This window comes from Ursus maritimus, unplaced genomic scaffold (assembly GCF_017311325.1).
Source record: "Ursus maritimus isolate PB19 unplaced genomic scaffold, ASM1731132v1 scaffold_21, whole genome shotgun sequence".
Classification (NCBI taxonomy): domain Eukaryota; kingdom Metazoa; phylum Chordata; class Mammalia; order Carnivora; family Ursidae; genus Ursus; species Ursus maritimus.
The window spans coordinates 39,553,295-39,577,959 of record NW_024424564.1 but is presented as its reverse complement, the minus strand read 5'-3'; the positions used below and the strand labels follow the sequence as shown (position 1 = coordinate 39,577,959).

Below are 24,665 nucleotides of genomic sequence, written 5' to 3'. Positions count from 1 at the left end.
CAATCACAGAAATGGTTTAGGTGCCTCTGCAGCGCACTTGCTTTTCTGCACCCGCAGGGCCTTGTCCTAAGAAGCTGCGGGGCAGCGGTGAAGAGCCCTGATTCTCGAGAGGTAGAGAGAGACGAGAAGTCACATACACCAGTCTCCATGCGGAGAAATTCAAAGTCCCCTAAGAAAACACAGTGTATGAGGAGTGTATGAGCAGGGGCGCCTGGGTGGCACAGCGGTTAAGCGTCTGCCTTCAGCTCAGGGCGTGATCCCGGCGTTATGGGATCGAGTCCCACATCAGGCTCTTCTGCTATGAGCCTGCTTCTTCCTCTCCCACTCCCCCTGCTTGTGTTCCCTCTCTCGCTGGCTGTCTCTCTCTCTAATAAATAAATAAAATCTTTAAAAAAAAAAAAAAAAAAGGAGTGTATGAGCAGACAATCCTTGGTGGAGGCAATCCAGAGCAGGGAGGTCAGGAGAAGAGTGTATCTGGAGCACAGAGCAGGTGCGCGCAGACAAGCAAACAAAAGCAGAGGTCAGAGGCGGTGACGGGCCTGGTGTCTGGCAGGGGACTATGGACCTATTTAGAGGCCTCTGGAAGATGCTGAGGGCTTGGGACAAGGGAAGTTTGAACAATGACATCCTGGCTACAGTGTGGAAAGAAACTGGCACAGTGCTGAAACATCTCAGACCAAGTATTGATTAATCGTGCTGAGAACACTGCACCGTGGCATGTGAAAAGCCAGAGTCCCCAGAATGGCTCCAGCAGCTCTGAAAGCTCCCATTCGGCCAAGGGGGATGGGAGGCAGCATGGAAAGGTGGCCAAGAGGCGGGCCCAGGGAAGTCACAGGCCTAGCTCTTGCTTCAAATAGTTGCTCTATCACTAACCAGCTGTGCGATCCTGAGCGAGGATTCCCACCTCAGCCTGTTTCTCCATCCAGAAACGGCTGGGGATGGGAGCACTTCCCAACAGAGCGGTCTGAGCATGAAGCATGAAGCATGAAGGAGGAAGGAGGAAGGATGAAAGAGGAAGGATGAAGCATGAAGCACGAAGGATGCAGCAGGAAGGCGGCCGGTGCGCATCAAGCCCACTGCCTGGCACAGGCTGTGGGAACCTGCATTTGGCTATCGCTGTGAATACTCTGCAATCACCCAGGATGGAACAGAAATACTTTGGAGAGGGTTTTGGTGAAGGATTAACACAAAATAGGAGTTCCTGTTTAACAACCGATGCGTAAGAAAACGAAGCGCACGCGAGCGGATACATGGAGCCCACAGTCAGCGCTCACGTAAGCACTGACCGAACGGCTGCGATGTGCTGGCCCCGGCCGGAGGCTGCAACGGCGATAACCGGTCGGTCCATGCCCGAGGACTGCTCGGCGCAGAGCGGAAGGAGGGATCACACAGCCGCACACTGCTCTGCGGGGAAGGGACAGAGGTGCGCAGCCAAGGACACACCAAGTGCTGAGAGGGAGCTGGGGTGTGGGGGGGTTGCTGCCCTAAAGATCTGGACCGAGCAGTCAAATCAGGGTAAGCTGAAAAACGGAATCCGAAAAGCCGACAGCACTAAAGTGTAAACCTCAGCGGCCTCCAAGCTGCTTCTTCAGCAGTGAGTGCTCGCCATCGTCGACACGAAGCCCGGACTCTATTCGACACTCAGGCAAAGAATCCTGCGACCGCCACTCGATAAGAAGGCACACAGAGTGGATATTAATACCTTTTAATGTTTCACATTGTTTTTTTCCAGAAGATATATAACAAAATACATAGAATTTAATATGAATCTCAGTACAGTGGGCAATTATAGAATCTAAATAGGACAAGTCTATAAAGTATAATCCTCCTTGTGGGGGCTGAACGTTCCGTTCCACGAAGAAGAGAGAATTGCAACATGATTAGGCACAAACATATCATACTGCCTACTGTTCTAACTTCTGAGACTGGCAGGCTTGGAGGAAAAAACGATTAAAAAAATAAATAAAACTGAACACAGTCAACTGCCTCAGTTTCCCCCTTCCTCCCTTCCCGTGGTCTTCATAGAACCGCGTGGGTGAAGGCGTGAGGCAGAGCCGTGTGGGGCAGGGTTAGGCGCTCTGCTAAGTGCCAAGCAGACGCAGAAGTTCCCTGAGGTGACCAAGAAATGTACTGCGAATCAGCCACTCGGTGTTGCCACTGAGAATCCGGGCTGAGGCGGGGTGACCTGCTGGCGGGAGGCCTGACGGCCACAGCGCAAGTTTCAGATCCAACTTGGAGGGAGACAAGGTGGCCCACACGTAACCCTGGAATAGTCGGCACATTCACGCAGAAATCTAGAACTGCAGAGCTAACCCTCTCTGTGACACTACGAGTTGGAATGCTAACGGGGCATGAACACTCCGGCCACGATTCCGCCAGGACCAGTCATTCACCCAACAGAAAAAGTCAAAACCATCTGGTTTTTAAGTGAAAATCCTTCACATCCACCTGTGGTCAAAAATAATAACTTATGACATTAATAGCTTCCTTAAAAAAGCATTACCACAAAAGAGTTAAACCATAAGTGTGGGAAGACCTATTTTCCTATGAATGAAGCTCGTAGGAAGGGACAGATACAAAACACACCCGAAAAGTAAGGCCGTGATAGTCTGTGTTTTTAGTTTAAAGCTAGAGTTACCCCAAAAAAGTATTACACAAGTTAAATGTTTCTTACTGCTTAGACCAACACAATAAACTATATAAAGAAAAACATTTATTGTTTTTCCCCATTTAAGGTGCCGCTCTGCCTCCCTGGCGAGTCCCGGCGGGAATGCTCCTCTACGGCACGTTCATGCAGGGGAGGATGACTTCCAACAGGCTGGCCAAGGAGCCATCTCCTTTCCTAAACAGAATAGAACTAATAGTCGGTGATGTAGCACATGGAGCAAATGCGGCCAGATTCAACCATAAATGTACTTGTTCTGGACAGAGAACTCATCAGGGGAGACACTGCTCAAAGGTCCGCCACAGAGAACGGGACATGGGAATCCTAGGACAGCTCTCTTGCACAGGACAAGCCTACACAGGCTCCAAGGGACCAAATCATGCCTTCCACGCACAAGGCACCTTACTTGCACAATCTAGCCAAGACTTGCTTTTAGACAAAAATCGACTACTAACATGTCTCATCTCTAGTATCATTTACACCTTGGAGGAAAAAAGAAAAAAAGAATCAACATGTGAAAGCTTAACAGTGAGAATCAGCAAACCCAGAAAGGGAAGCTCAGGCTAAAACTGCTCGACAGCTGTTCCATCACTGCCCACCGCGTGGGCTTGAGGCCAGCGACTTCATGGACGCACCACGCCGATGCACTGCCGATTGTCAGCTCCAGCCCATCACGGTGACCCCAGTGGGACGCTGCCTGCCTTCCATCCACCACCTCCTACCCGGGAGATCCAAGGGGGCCTTGGGTGCCATGAGCACAGGACATGCAGGTGCCAAAGCCCAAGACCCTTCCTAAAACTTCCCCTTGGATTTGGGCAAGGAAACACGGCAGTGGTCTGGAGTGTTGGCGGCAGCATCCACACTGGGGCTTAACCTCAGCAGCCGGTCTGGAGGATGCTTCCCCCAGAGCGCTTGGTCACCGACAGAGTCGTGAATACCTGCGGGGAGGAGAGAGCAGGAGATGTTCAGACACCCGAGCAGGTGAGGTAACAGGGAGCAGTGCAGATAACACCACATCTATCAAGAGTGACTTAGAGGACTACCTAAAATGCATACAAGAGAAAAGTAATATGACCGAGGATATCACAGCTTCTCTAGATAAATGGGGAAAAAACATTTTAAAACCAAGGTGAAAGAGAAGAAAATTTAGCTTATATCAACTTTATTACCATGAGGGTGATTAGAGCAATTAAATGCAGCACCCCGGCTGCTTGTCAATTCTCCACAAGAAATACTCTGGATGTACAGAAAGGTGCGTCCCACTGACCCAAACACCCATGTGCCTGCCTACTCAGCTCAGGGACTACAAATGTGCTTAGAGCCCCACGTGCGCCCCCGGTCAGTGCTTACCACTCCTCTACATTTCCTGCATTTCTTCTGTGGGTTTTTAAAAACTTTACCTCTAAATAGCAAAATGATATACATACTCTTCTGCCACCTGCTTCCTTGGCTTCATCCTGCACTTCTGTAATTCATTCGCCCATATGGATACAGAGCTCTAATTCTTCCACTTTGCACTGAATAGCATTCAATTTGCTGTAGTATACTATACTATATATACTGTATACTATAGAACCCAATTATTCAAACAGTGAATATATTACAAATTAAACACCCAGGCTCCTATACTACTGACATGCTACTTGCCATATGCTCTGACATTCCAACAGTCTCCTTGCACCCACAGCGAGAGGTACAATGATTAGGTTGGAGGATATGTGTCACTCCTATGTGACTGGAGTCCCAAGGTGCGGGGCCAACTGAAACTCTTATCTGCAGTGACTGATGAGCCCGCCTCCTGTCACATCCCTACACACAACTGGTGCTTGTGGACTTAGGGCCTTAACATCTTCAGGCAGCTGTTTTACTGTCTACTGCTCAAGAGCGTCTATTCACCAAAACAATGATTCTCGAACTTCAGTGAACAAACTCTACTCACAGATTAAAATACACAGAAATTACACTGATCTTAATATGGCAGATTTAGGGTAGAGCCCAGGAATCTCATTTTTAGCCCGAGTCCCAAGTGAGTCATTTTAATGCAGGCTTGTCTTGTAGTAGAATTTCTTGTGGAACACCAATGCAGGCAATGCACTGTGAATTCTTGGCAAAATGCAAAGTCTAGAAGTCTACTGCATGGTAAACTAACCAGCAGCTGCTTATCTTCGTAGGTTTTCCAAATAGGAAGCCTACAGTCAAGATTTTTAAAAACACATACCCCCTACACATTAGAAACAGACTTTCATTCCTGATCTAATGGAGTCATGAGTACCAAACCAGCTAGCTCTCTGGACAAAATTCATGAAACAACTACTTTAAACACCAGACAACAGGCAGTGGACTGCATTCCCCTAAAAAAGAGAAACAAGGTGAGCCTTCAACCGTCCTGGCTTTCTACTCGGAAGCATCTCTAAGACCCTGGTGCAGCCCAGAGAGAACACAGATATCTCAGGGACTTGGAGAGACGGAGTGGAGACTGGGGAGGCCAAGGTGGCCGGGATTTGTGGGGCTGAATCCCCAAGAGGAGGCAGCCTCTTGGAGGAGGCTGTCCCCTCATCTCTGCCTGAATACCAAGCTGTGCACATCCAGGGGGCAGGGCCCCAGGAGGCCAGAGAACCAGCACCAGAACCCACTCAGGGCTGGGAGATGTTCCAGTTCACACCAACTGCAACCAAGAGACTTCTGAGGCCCTGGAGTCATCAGGAGAGACCCCAGAAAGCCATATCTAAAAACAGGGCTAAGCATTACTGGCCCCAGAGTAAAAGCTCTCTAACCATCCTAACAAAGCTTCAAAACAAGCTTCCAAAGGATCAAATGATCTCCCAGGACATTAACTGTCTACCACGAGAAAACTCAGTCTTCTTTAAAGGAGGAAAACAAAACCCAGGTACCTGGCACAGATTCAAAGTGCTAAATAATGGAAAAACAAACAAACAAACAAAACCTGTCAACCTAGAATTCTATGGTCAACAAAACTTTCCTTCCATGAAGAAAGCAAAGTGAAGACATTTCAGACAGACGAAAGCTAAGCGACTCTGTCCCTAGCAGCCCTACACTACAAAAATGTTCCCGGAGGTTCTTCCAGCTCGGGGAAATGCAACCAGAGGGGAACAGCTTTTCCCGCCACCACCTGCCACTCCCCACCCAGGGCTAGCCTACTCTTATGAGCCCCTCCACCTGCCAGGCTGGGCTTTGGATCCCACCCCTCACGTTATTTCATGTATCACCTGAACCCACACTTTATTCTTAACCTCGCCTTTTCCATTCTTTCTTCCTTCTTGGCTTTTAAACAAGCTCACATTGCATTTATCCTAAAACAATTCCCCCTCGGCCTTATGATCACCTCCACCACCACCATTTCTTATCCTCTTTACACACTAAATCTTAAGTTGTTGGTACTTACGGTCTATTTTGAGTCCTCATTTCACTGATATCTGGCATGGTCCCTGCCACGCCTGTGGGTCATCAGGACCCTCTGGCTGCCAAACCCCGAGAGCACCGTGCAGTCTTCCCTTCACATCGCCCTCTGTAGCACTTCTTGTCATCCACCTCACCTCCCTTTAACAACTCTTTCCTCTTCTTGTCCCACGAGAATGACCGTGGCTCTGCGCACCGCGGCACGGAGGCGTGCTGAACACCCATCTCCCCCGGCCTGTGGGCCAGCTGTGCAGCTTAGCACCTACTGTTTACTCCAGTGTGCTGCACCAGTGCTGCCACTGAGGCCGGGAGGTGCTGCCCCAGGCTTCCGCCCCAGCTTTCCCCTTTAGACACCCTCACGCTACCCGTCTCATTCAGTCGCCTCTCCCTTTTAGGTAGATGAAGGTGCCGACTCTCCAGCCACTGTGTCCCTCCTGAACTATCCACCAGTAAGACCTAACCAACACCTCCTCCTGGATGGCACTTCAGACTCACCCTGTCCAAGACTGCACCCTCCCCCTCCCTTAATCCAGCTCCTCTCAGTGAAGGCCATTACCAGGCCATGCAGCTGCAATGAATGCTTACGTCTTCTGTCTCCATTCCTGCTGATAACCAATCAATTATGAGGTCTTATATAGCTTCTTTCTTGTCATATCTGATTTCTCTTTGTGTTAACACTGATACTTAATTCATGTGTTATCATTCTGACTGGACTACTGGGAGGTTTCTGCTAGTTTCCAAAACAGAGTGCCCCATGAAGACCTTTTGTGTGGACCACACGTTATACACTTTTGCCTTATCAGATGTTAGGGGCCCAGGTCTTGCTTGTGGCCAGGGACATGCATGGAAGTGGGATGAGCTGCTTCTGAAACCCGTGAGCACCAAGGTGTGCTCTCTTACATCTCCTTCCCCTCTGCAACCTAGCCAGAAATGCCCTGGGAAGGGGCTGCTTCTGCCAGCCGGGCCCTGGAGTGAAGGGAGCATGGAAACAGAGTTGCAGCTGATCCATGGCAAGGAAGAGACCTGTTTTTATAAGCAAAACAAGAACACCGCCCAAACTGTCCATCTGTATTGCCCAGTCATGAAGACACAAAAGGGCTTTGTGTTCAATTCATTAAATTTAGAAGCATATTTGGTTATTGAGAACAATTAAGGTTTCAATCCAAACCTTTTTGGTCACACCAAGTAGGCTGGAGGGAAACACCAGTAAGTTTCGGTAGCATGCATCTGTGCTCCCCTACATCCAGGCTGACCTTTTCCAGCCACTTAAACATCTTCCTGAGACTGGAGGCCATGGCTTATCTGAGAGAGTCCCCGGGGGAAGCAAGACTCATCAAGGACCCCTAACCGTGTCGGCAAACCTGGACACCCAGGCAAACTTTGGTCAGCTACCTCTTTGATTCCTGAGAAATAACTGGCTTCCTGGTTTTTAATATAAAGAGGAAAGACCAAAGAAATCAAGGCCACTTTGACTTATTAGGTCAAAGCAACAGGAATCAGCATCAAAACTACTTTTCAATAAAAGGAGAAAAACTTCCGTGTAAAAGAGGAACATTACTGAGAAAAAAACCCTTGGTCCATTTCAGTCTTAAAGTAGTGACAAAAAGCCTTTTTACTTGTCATATACCAATATATATATATCAGCACCTTAAAAAATTCAGACCCAAGTAATAATGGACAGTATTTTAAAACATTAAAAATATGAAGCCAGAAGAAAATATGAATCATTCACATTTAAAAAAAATAGGTTAGCAAAGATATGCAAAAATCCTTGAAAGTTAGTCCTATTTTACTAATACAGAAAAATTTATCTACACTGAATTTTGCAACATTTTCATTAGCACTAAATTCATGCTGATGACACTATAAGCTATGACAACTCTTTTGAAAAGCAATAAATTCCTCTGTTTAAAAAAATGTGCAACTGTGGACTAGGACAGAAAGACAATACATGATAATGAAAATAGCTGTGTTGGGATGATCTCATGGGCAATTTAAATACTATCAAATATACTGGCTTCAATTTTTATAAAGGAAGAAAGATAAAGAGCTAGTGAATACATTACAGCAAATTTCAGGCTTCTGAATTTACAAGCTTATGTTTTACTTCTCAGGAATTAATTTAGAAATAGAACTGGCAGGAGATTTGGATAGAAAAGGAAACCCACGGGGCGCCTGGATGGCACAGCAGTTAAGCGTCTGCCTTGGGCTCAGGGCGTGATCCCGGCGTTATGGGATCGGGCCCCACATCAGGCTCCTCTGCTGTGAGCCTGCTTCTTCCTCTCCCACTCCCCCCTGCTTGTGTTCCCTCTCTCGCTGGCTATCTCTGTCTCTGTCAAATAAATAAATAAAATCTTTTAAAAAAAAAAAAAGAAAGAAAGAAAAGGAAACCCAGGGCTCCTGGGTGGCTCAGTCAGCTAAGTATCAGACTCTTGAGTCCGGCTCAGGTCATGATCTCAGGGTCGTGAGCCTGAGCCCCAAGTCAGGCTCCGTGCAGGCTTCTCTCTCTGTGCCACCCCCCCCCCACCCACACACAAACTCACTCTGTCTTAAAAAAAAAAAAAAAGAAAGAAAGAAAGAAAAGAAAACCCATCAAAAATACAAATTTTTTTTTTTTAGAAGAGCTCCTGTCTATTTCTCTCATACTGATAACATGCTTATGGTAAAGATATGCAGAAGCCAAAGTGCCACCGTTGATTAGTCTAAATGAAAAAAAGAATAAGGTCAATTTTTGTACGATTTTATTTGCACATAGCCGCTTTAGAATTTTCATAAAAACACATATTTTAAAAATGAGCATGGAGGCCGCTGGCTCATGGTTCTCTATACCAACACGAAGAGCACTTACAAAGGTCAAGTGCTGCTGTAGGCACTCCCCTCACATTCACATCTGCCTCCACCTCCCAGTCTCACAAGCCCCCCCACTCCAGGCTGCAATTATGTTGACAATTAAAACTTTTGATGCTCAGCACTAAGACTGACTTAACGTTTCACTGGGGTCTTTCCTAATGTTCTCTCTTCTTGAGCTATTATTTTTCCCCTACAAATAAACTTGATTAGTTGAAATTACTACTCCAAATGATGTGCAATCAGTTTCCTATTCAATTACTGCTGCTCAGAAATCCGGAATAAATTACCACCACACAATCTTCACACTGAATAACGCTAATGCATTACTGAGCTCCAGGTGTTAAGACTCCCCCGGTACTGACACCAAAGAGATTTCAGTCAAAACAAGAGTACTCTCTCCTTCTTTCAGAGTAATTCCTCAACTGAGGAATCTGTCAACTTTTCTCAGTAATTACTCCTCAGAACCAAACGCTGGTTGCTCAACTGCCCAGGTTATGTTATCAAAACGGTCTGAAAAGCACTCAGTGATTCATTCCACAAACCACCCACAGCTGGCCCGGAGCTATGGCTACTTCTGAACACTTTGAAACAGTGCTCAGGACCAGTTTTTAACTTATTATTACCTCTAATCCAACCCATGGACGGACATTTGTGAAATCCAATAAAAACGTATTAGAAAATGAAATTTTAAAAGGCATGTAAAACTAAAAGCCAAGCTCAGATATGGTCAAATAGCTTGTAAAGTTCCTACCCTCCCTTCTTCATTTCCATCTTATCTTATAGGGACTGGTAACAAACACTCTGGGGACACTGTCAGCAGAACATCTCTATAGCATAAAGCTGGACGTGAAAAAACAGCAGGTCCAGTAGCTAATTTACTTACTGTCCAAGCCAGACCTACCATTTAACAGAAAAAATAGTCCCTGAAAATTGCCTACAAATCAAATTTCACTTTCCCTTGATTAAGACGCTATAAAAACTATTTCCACAGTCAGAGTTAGGAAGAAAAATCTGATTTGTGAGCAAGTGGTTCGCACTGAGGAAAAAAACAAAACACTCCTCTCGTGCCCGAATGGAAGAAAATAATTGTAAATCATGGATCTACAGAGTAAGAGGCTAATATCTCAAATACACAAAGAATTCATACAACTCAACAGCAAAAAATCAAATCCAATTAATAGGTAGATCTGAACACACATTTTTCCAAAGGCATCCAAATGGCCAACGGGTACATGAAAAAATGTTCCACATTATTAATCATCAGGGAAATGAAATCAAAACCAAAATGAGATACCACCTCACACCTGTTAGTATGGCTACTAACAAAAAGAAAAGAATTAAGTGTTGGCGAGAATGTGAAGAAAAGGGAACCCTTGTGCACTGGTGGTGGAAATGCAAGTTGGTGCAACCACTATAGCAAACAAAACGGAGGTTCCTTAAAAATTAAAAACAGAACTATCAATATGATCCAGGAATTCCAATATTGGGTATGTAAAGCCCCCAAAAAACATAAAACACGATTTGAAAATATATCTGAACCCCCATGTTCCCTGCAGCATTACTTACAATAGCCAAGATCTAGAAGCAACCTAAACGTCCATCAGTGGATAAAGAAAATGTGGTGAGTACACACACACACACACACACACGACTATTACTCGGCCATAAAAAAAATGAAATCTTACTACTTGCAACAACATGAATGGACCTCAAGAGCATTATGCTAAACGAAACGAGTCAGAGAAAAACAAATACCACAGGGTCTCTCTCATGGTGGAATCTAAACACAAACAAACAAACAACAACAACATGGGGCACGGGCGCCTGGGTGGCTCAGTCAGTTAAGCATCTGCCTTCAGTTCAGGTCCTGATCCCAGGGTCCTGGGATCGAGTCCTGCATCAGGCTCCCTGCTCAGTGGGGGGGGAGTCTATTTCTCTCTCTCCCTTCTGCCCCTCCCCACCCCGCTGTCACCTGTGCTCTCTCTCTTGCTCACTCTCTCACAAATAAATAAAATCTTAAAAAAACAAAAAAACAAAAAAACCAAAACAAGCTCCCAGAGAAAACAGATTGGTGGTTGCAAAAGGCGGGTGGGGGATGGGAGACATGGAAGAACTATTTTGTTTTCTTGTTTCTGTTTTTAGTTTAAATAAATTTTTAAATGATTTTATTTTTTTTATAATTTTTTATTATGTTATGTCACCATACAGTATATCCTTAGTTTATGATTTTATTTTTAAGTAACCTCCACACCCAACATGTGGCTTGAACTCATGACCCTGAGATCAAGAGTCACATGATCTTCTGACTGAGTCAGCAGGGCTCCCGGGAGAGGAGCTTTTTCAAAATACGCATCCCTTCCCACCCCTTTAAGAAATACTATAAGGACGACCCTGAGTGAAGCCGCATCTTCTAATAATGCAATGCCCCGGGAGAACCCAGCCTAGACACTCTGCACAGCGCTGCTCACCAACCCTATGACTCCGGCACCAACTCTGTTTTAGTTCATGTGGAAACTAAGGCGGCTGAAAAGCTAGGCGCTGTGGCCGGGCTCACGGAGATTTTGCTGAGATTACAATCCAGCTCTGTGTCTCCACACACTCGTGTTGCCACCAGAAAATCATATCCATTTTTAAAATTCTATGTCCGATACCATAGAAGGGACAAGCAAGTGGAATACCATTTGCATAGCGGTGTCTCGGAGGCACACTGGTTGGGTTTGAATCCTAGTTCTGTCAGTTCCAAGCTGGAGAACCATGGACAAGTTATTCAACCTCCCTATCCTCCATTTCCCCATCTGTCAAATGGAGCTACAACTGCCCCCGACCCACGGAATTCTTGTAAGGACTTTGTAGACAGCAGAGTGCCTGACACACAGAGGAAAGCCTGATGAAAGTCAGCACTATCTGTGGTTCCCTGGAACCTGCTTCTGCTGCCGCTTCCTGCTTCAAGCCACAGCTGTCAATCACTCCCACTTCTTCCCTCTCCCACTTACCGTCAGTTGGCAAGCACCATAAAGCCCACCTCCTATTTCTCTCCCAAATGTATCAAGGTCTCTCGATGTCCAGTACCTCCTCCTCTCTTACTTCTGGATGTGCCTGCTGTGGTCCAGTAAGTCCAATGCCACAAAACAGTCAGGGATTTCTCTCCACGTGCATCTGATCACGTAACCCCCGTGCTAGCCTTCTCCCAGCAGAACCCTCATGCCCCCAGGATAAAGCCCAAACACCCTGCCTTGGTTTACAAGGCCATGACCTTCCTACCTACTTCTCTAGCATAATTTTTTTTCACCTCTCTCTGGGCTCTTCAAGCTCCAGATACTGAGGACCTTCCCGTTCCGTGAAGGAACACGCTCTCTCCCACAGGGGCCAGGTCTTTGGTATCCCCTCTGACTGGCTAACTATGAACACATTCTACTCGTCATGGACGAGAACTACCTCCTCAACCGTCCTGCCCAGCATCCCTACGCCAGACACCACTTTGGACCGACCCTGATCTGGGGGCCCCTCACACTGAACTGCAAACGGTCCTTCACTCAGTGGCCTCCTGCTCTTCCTTAATCTCATCTTAAACCACTGCTCTAGCCCCACAAGTGCCCAGCACAATGCTACACACATAACTGCACAACAAATGTGTTTGCAGAGTGACAGAGCCCCCAATTTTTCTCTCATTAATCAACCACCAGCTTGGAAAAAAAAAAAATTTGAAGCCTTATCAAATCAGAGAAAGTTTCAGCCTCCAAGCTTCAAAGTCATAAGAGAACCAACAGATGGAGCCACACAGCAGCAAATGCTTACGAAGGCCCCCAGATGCGCCAGCTGTATCAGCGAGAACAGGCCTTTGGCTGACCTCCCTGCAGCAGAGCCTCGGGAAGATGCCTGCCTCTTCGGCGCATCTCTCTGCCCAGCTGGCAGCCATCCTGCCAGATGCCACCCACTCGCCACTGCTGGGCCATCACACAACACAACCACGCGGGTGGGGCAGTCAGTCTTTTTACCAGTCCACTGAGACCTAAACTCAGATTTAAAAAGTTAGACACTCACATATCTAAGTTGAGAAGTCATCTTTTCATCCATGTCAGAGATGACTGCTACAGTTTTTAGAAACCAATCCAAGATAAAGTTTTAAATACACTCACTGTTGTGGGTTAAGTCTCCCAGAAAGATATGCTCAAGTCCTAGCCCCCGGTACCTGTTAACACGACCTTATTTGGATAAGGTCAGCTGGACTGAGCAGGCCCTAATCCAACGGCTGATGTCCTAATAAAGGGAATCCAGGCCCAAACACGCAGGACGCAAGGCCATGCACGTGAAGACGGAAGCAGAGATTGCAGCAACGCAGGACTGAGCCAGGACAGCCAAGGGCTGCCAGCAACCACCAAGAGCTGGAAGAGGCCAGGCAAGATTCTTCTCGAGAGCCTTGGGAGGGAGCGTGGCCCTAACACCTTGATTGCAGACTTCCAGACTCCAGAACTACGCAAGAATAAACCTCTGTTGTGTTAGGCCACCCGGTGTGGGGCACTTGGTTATGTCAGCTTGATCTTCTTAAAGCATCATATTATATGCTAATATTTATCACACTGAAAGTGTTTTTGAAAGAAACGAAGTTAGTTGCTTCCTTCCCTAAGCGATAGTCATTACACCGAACAAAAAACACATATTATACTTTCTTTAAGAGCTTCAATCTGGACTCTTTTCAATGCTGGGGTCATATTTTTAGAAGTTTAGTTTTATTTCACAAAAACAGCCGTTTTCTATGAATAACAAACGCCCTGGTCACTAAACATGTTAATATTTCATGCTTCCATCCCAGCCAGGTGCATATTAATACAGAGGAGGGCCCCATCCCTAATCATAGAAAAGGCAAAGCAGAAAGAAAAAAGAAAAATCTTTCCAGGTCTTGAAGCCGACAGTCTGACACTCAGCAGAGTACAGCTGTGCGAGGGCAAAAAGAACAAAGACCAACCAGGTAACAGGCCGCAGAATGAAATCGGGCACGAGCGCGCACACGTGTGTGTAAGTACACGCCCTCCCTGGAAACCATGGACTCTGGTGGCCAGATAACAGCTACAGTTTTCAGCTCCATAGCTACGCTGGTCTAACACAGCTACCTCCTCCAACCTTCACCATGGTCTCCAAAGTAGGCACACTTTTGGTTGCCAAGGCCTGCTTCACAGTAAGCACGACAATATCCAACTCTTGCACGATCCCGGACAAGCACGAACAAATACTGACACCCAGAGGCCCAGAGCAGTCAACTTTCACTTCTCCTGTCATTTTTGCTTGATCTTTTAAGAGCATCACTTTCAAATCTCATCTTTTGATACCAAAACTAAAAAGGGAGACAACATCATTTAGCCTTGGGGTAGCTCTGGGATAAAAGGATTGAAGCTCTTTCTGGGTATGAATGGCACTAGTCACTGACTGCCCTGAAAATAATTTAGGAGGCGTGATAAAAAATTTAAGGCACAGCTCTGTAAATAAATCACTGCCATCATTTATACCATTAGCATGAAACTACTATCCAGTTCACGCGAGGAACAAAGGTATTTGAAAAAGGAAAAATTGCTTCTAGAGACAAGGTTCCTTTTGAGGTATTAGATCATGAATTAAACTGTAAGGAGGTCCAGAAGTAGCCCAACTACAGCAGAAAGACAGTAACGTCAGAGTCCTGGACTTGCCACTTGCAAGCCAGGTGCTGTTGTGCACTTTAAAACAGAGCTGTCAAGGTGCAGGGGACCCACCTCTGCACACACGGGGTGGATTCCGATGGTGCTGTCCAGCTGCTTTTTGGTCAGTCCACACTTGAGGGCAGCTGCAAAGCCTTGTGTCACTTCTCCAGCATTTGGACCCAGTACGTGGAAGCCCACAACACGTTCCTAAGATGTAAAATAAAGAATAGGGTTATACTGATTCTTTCCCCCTTAACAACCTAGAATATGAACCTAGTCTATTCTAAAAAACCCTGTTCAGAAATGATCAAAGACTTCATTAACACTTGCTAAAAGTGATTTACGCTGAAGATACTCCAACATGGCCCAGTGGAGTGTGGTGTTACAGCAAACAAGAAGGGAGACACAGGAGCCGGCCTTGAGCGATAAGGAAGAAAATCATTAAAAGCAAACATGTCTGCAACTCCATAAGTACCAAAACATTCTGGAAAATGTTTTCAAAGGGCAGTTCTGTCCTCATCTCCTCTGTCTGGTTGTCTCAGAGCTCCAGATACACTATTTGCGATAGCTGTAACATTTAAAAGCAGTCATTTCGGGGTGCCTGGCTGGCTCAGTCAGTAGAGCATGCAACTCTTGATACCTTGGGGTTGTGCATTTGAGCCCCACGTTGGGTGTAGAGATTACTTTCAAAAAGTAAAAATCTACGGTCACCTCGGAGGCACAGTCGGTTAAAGCGTCCAACTCTTGGTTTAGGCTCAGGTCATGATCTCGGGGTTGTAAGGTTGAGCCTCACGTTGAGTTCTACGCTCAGCATAGAATCTGCTTGGGTTTCCCTCTCTCCCTCTCCCTAGCATCACCCACTCTCTCACTCTCTCTCTCAAATAACTAAGTCTTTTTAAAAAATTAAAATTGGAAAAAAATAAATAGAAACAGTTGTTTAAATTTAAAAATCATTTCAACTAAGGCTTTGGGGTTAGACAGCACAGTTAGACTTAAGACTCTTCCAATCTGAAAACATTGCTGAGACCAACAGAAAAATGCTGGCAACTCTGAATAAACTCTGAATCCCGGACTCCAGCTACCTCTGCCAAGGGCAAAGAAATCTGATGCATTCTGATGTTCAGACTGCGTGACAGAGCTCTACTATCTAGCCCAACCTCCTTACCACAGATAAGGCAACTCAGGCTGCGCCGCGCACAGCCTTATCTAAGGTTCAGTCGCTGCCTGGAAAACAATCAGGAAGGTCGTCCTGTTGCCGAAGTACTGTAATATATCCCTCGTTGAACTCTTAACGCTGCTCATCCTGCCCATCGGGGGTTTAGCATATGGATAAAGCACCAAACACACTGCACTTAAAATACACTAGCTTTACGTTTAATAATATGGATAGATTCAAAGAAAGAGATTTTTTAAAAAGTTGCAGGCTTCTATTTTTAGCTGAGGATATCTTAAGCCACGATGCTTAATGTTTATGGCTACATAATAGGCAGCAAATGTAAAAAAGTAACCAGATGAGACACTCACTTCAAAACAGTGTTGCGTCTGGGGCAAGGGGTGAAGAGTATGAGATTGAGAAGGAATACAAAAGACTACACAGGCATAGGGTAATGCTAAAGAGCATGGGATCTACACCGCCTGGGATTAGGTAAGTGCCATTAACTAGGTAAGTGACCTGAGCACAATTACTTAACCTCCACGTGCTTCAGTTTCCTCACCAACAGAAAGGGGATAATAAGAGTACACACCTCACAGGATTGTACAAGAATTAACCAAGTTAATACATGTAAACCTCCAAGTACTGCGCGGTGCATGGTACAGAGTAAGTGCCTGTTATAAATTTCCTCTGTGATGGTTTCTCTCTTACTAGAGAAAAGCTCTGAAGCAAACACACCAAAATGTTAACATTCATTGAAACTGGATGGTGGGTACTTTCCCTATCTTCCTGTAAATGTCAAATATTTCATATAAAAGAACAGCATATGAAAAGAATAAAAACCTAGCAGATAATAAACACTGGGAAAACCAAGCACAGGTAGACACTGTGAAGCGGCTGACTCAAAATGAATAAAGCATATGCCCCAAGGATGGTCAAGTTCTAGAAGCATGCTTTTGTCTAAGATTGCTCATGACAAAAGAACAATGACAAGTATTCATCTTTTCTAATACTACCTTTGTCTATGAAAATAATCAAAAATGGTATTACCCTCCTTACGGCCTCAACTATTTTAATTAAGATGGGTTCATTAGTAGTGGAAACTATTTTTCATATTATATTTAGAAAGTGTTATTTGAGGGGCACTTGGGTGGCTTAGTCAGTTAAGCATCTGCCTCCAGCTCAGGTCACGATCCCAGGGTCCAGGGAGCCCACTTCTGCTGCTCGCCCTACTTGTGCTCTCTCTTGCTCTCTCTCTCTCACATGCTCTCTCTCAAATAATCTTTTTTTTTTTCTTAAAGCGTTATTTGAACAAATGACACAACAGTGACAAAAAAGACAAACCGCATACAGTTAAAACAGACTTGCTTGGTCTGAAGGAAAATGTGGAGGTTTCATTGATTGCTAAATGCAACATGCAACTGAACTCTCTCTTGCTAGAGGCAGATATCAGACAGCCAGTGAGGACATCAGACATTTTCTCCTTTCGTCTACAGCAGCATGATAGCTAACGTGTTTTAATAATAAAACCTGTATCTGCAAAGGAAAAAATTGCATAAAATTGTTCTTTACGTCAACTGCATCCTCACACATTCACTTATTAAATGCATCCAGGATGGCCTTTTTTGTAGAAGATCCAAGTTTCCCTGCACTACTGTCTGAAGCAGTAGTTTCTCAACAGGATACGTGGCTTAATTATATTCAAATCGCAAAACAAGAAAAGTGTGAGTTTATTTGGCTTTTAACCATGGATTCTTTAGCATGATTTACATTTTTACTCAGGCCTTTTTTTTTTTAAAGGTAAGATCCCAGCTAAGTTAAAAATACCAGTTCTCATCAGATTTAATCCACAAGTATGTGTGTGCATACATGTGTTCTGAGTATGGGACTAGCAGCCAAAAAAGACAGAAAACCAAGCATGTCTTCAATCACTTTGTAGGTATGGAAACAAGTCCTTGAGGTCAAGGAGTCTGCCCACAGGCATTTAGTTACCGGCTGTTACATGCAGCAGCCCGCAATGAAATCTTAAATCGGAACCCAATTAAGAGCTCTTCCCCGTTACACCTTTTTCATTAGCGCCAGCAGCCCAGGATACAAAGGTGTGTTCCTCCTGTTCTTTTATATTTTCTCATTATTTCTAGAAGTCACTGACTTCATGGCTTCCCTTTCATGAACACACACAGTTCTCAAGTTGCCTCTGTGGTCTGCGCTTGGCAAGGTCGTGCCGGCCATGTGCAGGGCCCTGTGCTGCTGACGCTGAGTGCAGACCAAGGAGCGTCACCATGGCCCTTGCCTTCAGTGTCCACGCGGCTGGGCAGACCAACATGTAAAATACTAAAGGAATGCAATGTCCATCATGTGATCAAAACAGAACTACATGTTAAAAACACAATGAGGGGCGCCTGGGCAGCGCAGTTGTTAAGCGTCTGCCTTCGGCTCAGGGCGTGATCCCAGCATTGTGGGATCGAGCCCCACATCAGGCTCCTCCGCTGGGAGCCTGCTTCCTCCTCTCCTACTCCCCCTGCTGTGTTCCCTCTCTCGCTGGCTGGCTCTCTCTGTCAAATAAATAAATAAAATCTTAAAAAAAAAAAAAAAAAAAAACAATGAAATTACTGGAAAAAAGGATTCAATGAGGATTTCACTTACATTGTCATTGATATTACAGACTATTTTTGCATAACATTTGTTGTTATCTCTTGATGGAATCGTCCACTCCAATGGCCAGAAGTAACTATGGTAAACCTGAGAAGATATACACACAATTTAAGACCCATTATCTTAAGAAGTATGTTTGTCAAACACCAGCCGTGGATTAAAAACATTGGAAGCTCTTTGATACTTAGACTTTCATTAAGCAATAAAACTCATGGAATAAATAGGAATTTGGTCAGAAGATAAATAACCTTAAACTTGTCAGGCCCCTTTGCTATAAGCTCATCCCTTAATTATATCTCAACCTCGGAATAGTAAACCTTAAGTAATAATAACAACAAAAAGCAAGCAAATGAGAGAAAGAAGCCAGGTAATTACTTGCTGTCTTACATCAAAAAAACAAAAGAAAAAAGAAATAAAAAAAACCTAACACTATCTTGCATAGGAATGACAACTTTGGGCAAGAAACAAGTAAGGTGCCAGGAACAATTATAGCAATTATCCAGTTCCTTGCTTGATGCTGCCAAAGACATTCCTATTTTGGCATTATTCACCAAAAGCAATGAAGAAGAGAAGGAGGGAGGGAGGGAGGGAAGATGAGAGGTGGAAGGACGCAAGTATCTTGACTGATGCTTCATGAACTTAAGCGTGGGTGACTACAGGGATTTTTTTTCCACCTGAAGCTGCTAGCCTCAATTCAAAACATATATGGTTGGCTCCCTTTTAAAAACATACTGATTATGTAGCCATTATAATAAGTGTTCTTTGATGCTGTAATACAATGTGAAATTTTTTAAAAATGTGGGTTACAAAACTGATATATAGTGTCATAGTATCGCAACAATTATACAGGGAAATGATGAATAAAGAAATTACCCCAAATTGCTAACATCTGTGCTACAGATATAAGTTTATGGGTAACTGTTTCCTATTTCCATTTTCAAAATTTCAACCCAAATGCATTACTTTTATTTTTTCTTTTTTTGAAGATTTTATTTGAGAGAGAGAGAGAGAGAGATAATGAGAGAGAGCACAAGCGGGGAGGAGAGAGAGAAGCAGGCTCTCTGCTGAGCAGGCAGCCCAATGTGGTGCTCGATCCCAGGACCCTGGGATCATGACCTGAGCTGAAGGCAGATGCTTAACCGACTGAGCCACCCAGGTACCCCAAATGCATTACTTTATTAATGAAAAATGCAAATTCTAATAAAATGAAAGCCAAAGCTTGCCAAGAAATATGGAATATACATTAAGAATCTTAAAACATAAGAAACGTTTGATAGGAATCTATATTCAGAACATAACCAGAGAAATACAGTGAATTATGAAGATGTTCACTGTCCTATTTTTACAGCATCCAAAAATACATGTCATTTTTAAAAATGCTGTTTTTAGGGTGAAATGCTCATGACCTAACATTAACTGTAAAACAGAACACAAACTGCACATAACTTAATGACACTTAAAAAAAAATAAGACGTATGTACCTACAATTATGCATACACACATATGTACATATATACAATATACAAACACATAAACACTTAGAAAGAGACTAAAAGGAAATACGCCAAAATATTAACAGCAGTGATCTCTTCATGAATTACAATTTCCTTTTTTTATATTTTCCTAATATTTCAAACTTCCTATAATGAGGATATACTATTTTTATAATCAGAAAATGCTACTCCCGTGGTACTAATAGGCCAAGATATTACATGTTACTGCTAATGTGTATAATAATAAAAAAGATTAAGAGATTTAAAATAGGCTTTTATATCATAAAATTTACTCTGATTTACAATCTGGTTCTCTGGAAGGTTTTACTAGAAAGCTTTTTCCTGAATGAGTTAAAGCAGCAGTCCCTTTCGGTGGCACTGTGTACACAAAAATAATGTATTTCATATGCCTGTCCCTCAACCGTGGCAAAGTTAGAAGAGGGTAAGGGTACAAAAAAACCCAACTGTCACAAATAGAATGGTCAAAATGTTGTTAATTTTTAGTCGTCTTCTTTGAATTTTCCTGTATTTTTCGTATTTCCAACAATATTGTTTTAATAATAAAAGGAACCAATAAAAGTGGCTTCAAAAAATAGAAGGAAGTATTACTGGGTCAGCTGACAAGACTGAAAAACGGAAGGAAGATCATATACAAGTATTCTATCAACATTAAACTTCCTAAAAGTGGTAACTGTAACGTGGTTACTTAAGAAATAGCCTGTTCGCAAGAAACACACACTGAAGAATTTAGGAGTAAAGGGGCATTTAACTTCCTTTCAAAAGGTGCAGGGAAAAACATAGACACAGAGAGATAAAAAGAGAATATGAAAAGTATAAAACCAATGGGCAAAATGTTGACAATACATGAATCTGGATTACAGGTTAACGAAAGGTCTTTGTACAATTTTTCACCTTTTCTGTATGCTTGAAATTACTTTTAATTTTGAACAAAAATCAGCGGTAACTTAACATAGGCATAAAGAATATAACTTACCTCAATATTTTCTTCCCCGAACGTCTCCACAGCTTTCTCCTCAGAAAGCCCACAGGCACCATATTCCAAAGGAGTAAACACAGTTGTTGGAACATTTTCATAGTCACACTGTTTCAAAATGAAGAAAAGAATCAAGACAGGAGAAATTATAACTCAAAAAAGGGTATACATCAAAAACGTTCAAAATCAAGAGGGGAAAGCAGACTAACAAATTTCTACCAAAAGTATGGGAAGTCACAACCCCAGGTATAAACCTACTACACTGGGAACCATTAACTCATGTGACAGTTGTAATAGAGGTTTGAAGTCTGGCAAGACCAGTCATGAATAAATTCATGTGCCTTCTCCATCCATCTACCAACTGAGGTTAATGACAAGGACACACTTTTCCTCCCTTTATAAAGCAGCCAAAAACAAGACGAGTGTACCCCATGCTAATAGTCTCATATTGGTGACAGGAATTAATAGACTTCTTTGGAAAATCCATTAGGTAATACTGATTAAGAGCCATAAAAACATTCTTTACCTCTGTGCCAAGAAGCCCACTCTTAGAAATCTATAACAATTCACTGTATAGAAAAGGCTCCATGCACTGCATGAGCACTGCTGCAGTCCTCCTCAACAGTGCGAAGATATTGAGCGTCTTTCAAATGCGAATAGGAAAGCGGTTCTACAGCATGTACTCTCAGTGTAAACCCTTGGAATTCTGAATCAAAAGTACAGGCAGACATCCACAGACAGCCATCATGGTGTATCAGGGACCAGAATGACCTTCCTGCTTTCAACAATGAGAAAACCAAAGAGCAGGCAACACTTTCAGACACTGGACAACAGGCAGTGCAGAACTGTGATCCCTGACAGAAGGGAAACAAATGAGGCGAGTCCAGTGATTTCTCATTTACTGTCCAGAGCAGTCAGGACTGGGTGCAAGAGGAGGGAACTCAGAGCCCAGCAGTCTCTCTGAGTTATGGAGATTGAGACCACAGTTCAGCAGAGTCAGGGTGGCCCAAAGCTGCAGGGCAGAGCCCAAGAGTGTAGAGCTGCACAAAAGAACTCTTGAGATCTGCAGAAATTTGGGCTGAGAACTGATCTGTCAATGTGTCACAGGAGGTACTCAAGGGCGAGGAGAGAACCACTGGAAAGCAGAAAGCAGGAGGCCCCCAAGTGACCAGAGCTCTTACAGGACTGGAAATAGCTCCTGTTCCCTCAAGCCAGAGTAGAAAGACTTCATAAATAAGGGGAATGGGGTAGAGTTCTCCAAAGGGCATCGGTTTAGCAGTGGAACTAAATCAGCCCTAGATAAAAGGTGGCTATTGACAGACCCTAAAAAAGCACAAAAGCAAGTTTTACAAAAGGATAAACTAATTATACATAACTTAATGGGCTGCCAGAACAAAATCCAGCACTGCATAAAGGAATTCAATAAAACCAGCACCCAACAACGTAAATGTACAATGTCCACATCCATCCAAAATAACAAGACATGCAAAGGAGCAACAACATATGAGCCAATACCAAGAGAAAAATCAATGAACACAACCAGACACTGAAGACGAGATGATAAAATTATCAGAGGACATTCAATAAGCTATCATAAATATGTTCTGTATATTCAAGCAGTTAACCTGCTGAGGAGAGAAACGGAAAACATTTTAAATAAATAAAACTTGTAGAGATGAAAAAAACTACTTGAAGTGCAAACTACACAATATGGAAGTAATAGCCTTAGTGCAGAAGATCAGTGAACTTGAAGATATCACAACAGGTTACAGCACAGAAACGGGGGAAAGAACATGAAAAGAGCATCAGAAGACTCACAGGATAATACTGAGCGAACCAAATCTGATGAAAAGGATAAACAGATAAATCCAAGAATCTTGACAAATCCTAAGCAGAATATAAGGAAAATCATGCCAAGACATGCAATAATTCAGCAGTAGTTGCTAAAACACAGTGATAAAAGCAAATTTTATAAAGAACAAAGATAAAAATGATTGTATACTTGTGTTCAGAATCCATGCAACCAAAAGATAACAGACAAATCATTAAATATTTAAAGAAACACAGTAAATTTAGAACTCTATATTCAGCAAAAAAGATCTTCCAAAAAAATGGAGGCAAAATAAACTTAAAAAAAAACAAACAACAAAGAGTAGAAAAGGAATTCACCAGGAGCAGACGTGCACTAAATAACTGTTAAAGGAAATTCTTCAGGCAGAAAACTGTGTATCAGATGGAAATCTAGATCCATATAAGAGACAAGTTTGTCCTGGGTTCCAAAATGCAAGTTCCAGTGGACTTAAATGGGCTGCTGTGGCCTCGCCTAGGAAGTGTAATCCTTGTTTCTAACACTTCCATTTGGAGAATACACTTCGCAGTTTTCACAACATCACCTTAATGAACTTTTAGAATACAACCTATTCTGAAGTTGAAGATATGTGTACTGTGGCTTCTCTATGGTTTTCACATAAAATATTTTATACATAATATATATAATATATAATTTATAAATATATATAAATATATTAAAAAAATAAATATAGGGGTTCTTGGGTGGCACAGCGGTTAAGCGTCTGCCTTCGGCTCAGGATATAAATATATATTATATATTTTATATATAAATATATATTATATATTTTATATATAAATATATATTATATATAATATTTTGTATTTATATATAAATATATATTTTTTTATTTTTTAAGTAGGCTCCACACACAACACGGGGCTCGAACTCACGACTCTGAGATCAAGAGTTGCATGCTCTACCGACTGAGCCAGGCAGACACCCCAAAAATATTCTATATATACTATAAAACTGAGCTAATAAATAACAGTACCACTTTAATAATAAAGGTGCTAATGTTTACTCTTTGTAAAAACAAAGTATTTGAAGTGTTTGAGAGCAATTCTAAAAAGATCCAAGAGACAACTGGTCATTCTGCTGCTGTGTCCATCATACTGTGTTTTAAACTGGTATGTGTGTCTTATCATGTGGCTTTTTAAACAAAGGGCTTAGAGGAATGTCTGTCATCTACAGGCTGACTCAGCTTTACAGTCTGGTTCTCTACCAGTTTTTGAAATGATAAAAACTTTTTTTTCCTTCCCTTCACAGTTTCCAAAAAATGGAATATTTAGCTTATTTGATGGCAAATATTTTTAAGTTTCGAAAGTTTAATTACTATTAAATGTTAAAAAGCTTCGTTTAATTTTCCCAATGTATTTTCCACTTTTTTATTTAGGAAAATTATGTGTTACAGAGATGTTTGCAAATTGGTAGATTCTTTAAGCCTTGAGATATCTTTCCTATTCCATCCCTTACTCTTCTATAATCTATACTTCCTGAGTCTTCTTTCTTAGGCAATAAATCGCCATGATTAAGACAGCGATACCTACAATCAGAAGTGGACTTCATCTATGCTTCATCCGCCTCCTCCCAGCCTCGTGACCTCGCACAGTTACCTAATTTCCCCGTACTATGTCATCAACCTCGCCGCTGCCCCGAGGCTGAATGAGATAAGGCTTACAAAGCACTTAGCACAGAGCCAAGCATGTCGCAAGCACTCACACGTGTCGCAAGCACTCACACGTAGCGCTTTGTCTCCTTTCCTCCCAACGCTCTTGTGAAGCAGTGAGGAATAGATGACAGCAATTTTGGAGGACGGCACTAACACCCACAATTCAATCTGGGCTCCCTTAAAATCCCATAATGGATTTAACTCAGCCAGGTGTTGATGTTAAGCTAAACTTTTCAACAGAAGAAATC

General features: G+C 43.1%; 1 protein-coding gene across 7 annotated transcripts in view; it reads right to left on the bottom strand.

Moving 5' to 3' along the window:
* Positions 1–1,689: 1,689 nt before the first annotated feature.
* Positions 1,690–24,665, bottom strand: part of TXNRD1 (thioredoxin reductase 1) — a 110,672-nt gene continuing 87,696 nt past the window's right edge. For all 7 annotated transcript variants that reach the window (XM_040637402.1, XM_040637401.1, XM_040637400.1 and 4 more), the window contains 4 exons: positions 20,897–21,004; positions 18,401–18,496; positions 14,674–14,808; positions 1,690–3,603 (listed from right to left, as the gene is read on the bottom strand). In XM_040637402.1, the coding sequence (XP_040493336.1) occupies positions 3,541–3,603; positions 14,674–14,808; positions 18,401–18,496; positions 20,897–21,004 (402 nt within the window). In that variant the 3' untranslated portion in view covers positions 1,690–3,540. The remainder of the gene's footprint in view (positions 3,604–14,673; positions 14,809–18,400; positions 18,497–20,896; positions 21,005–24,665) is intronic.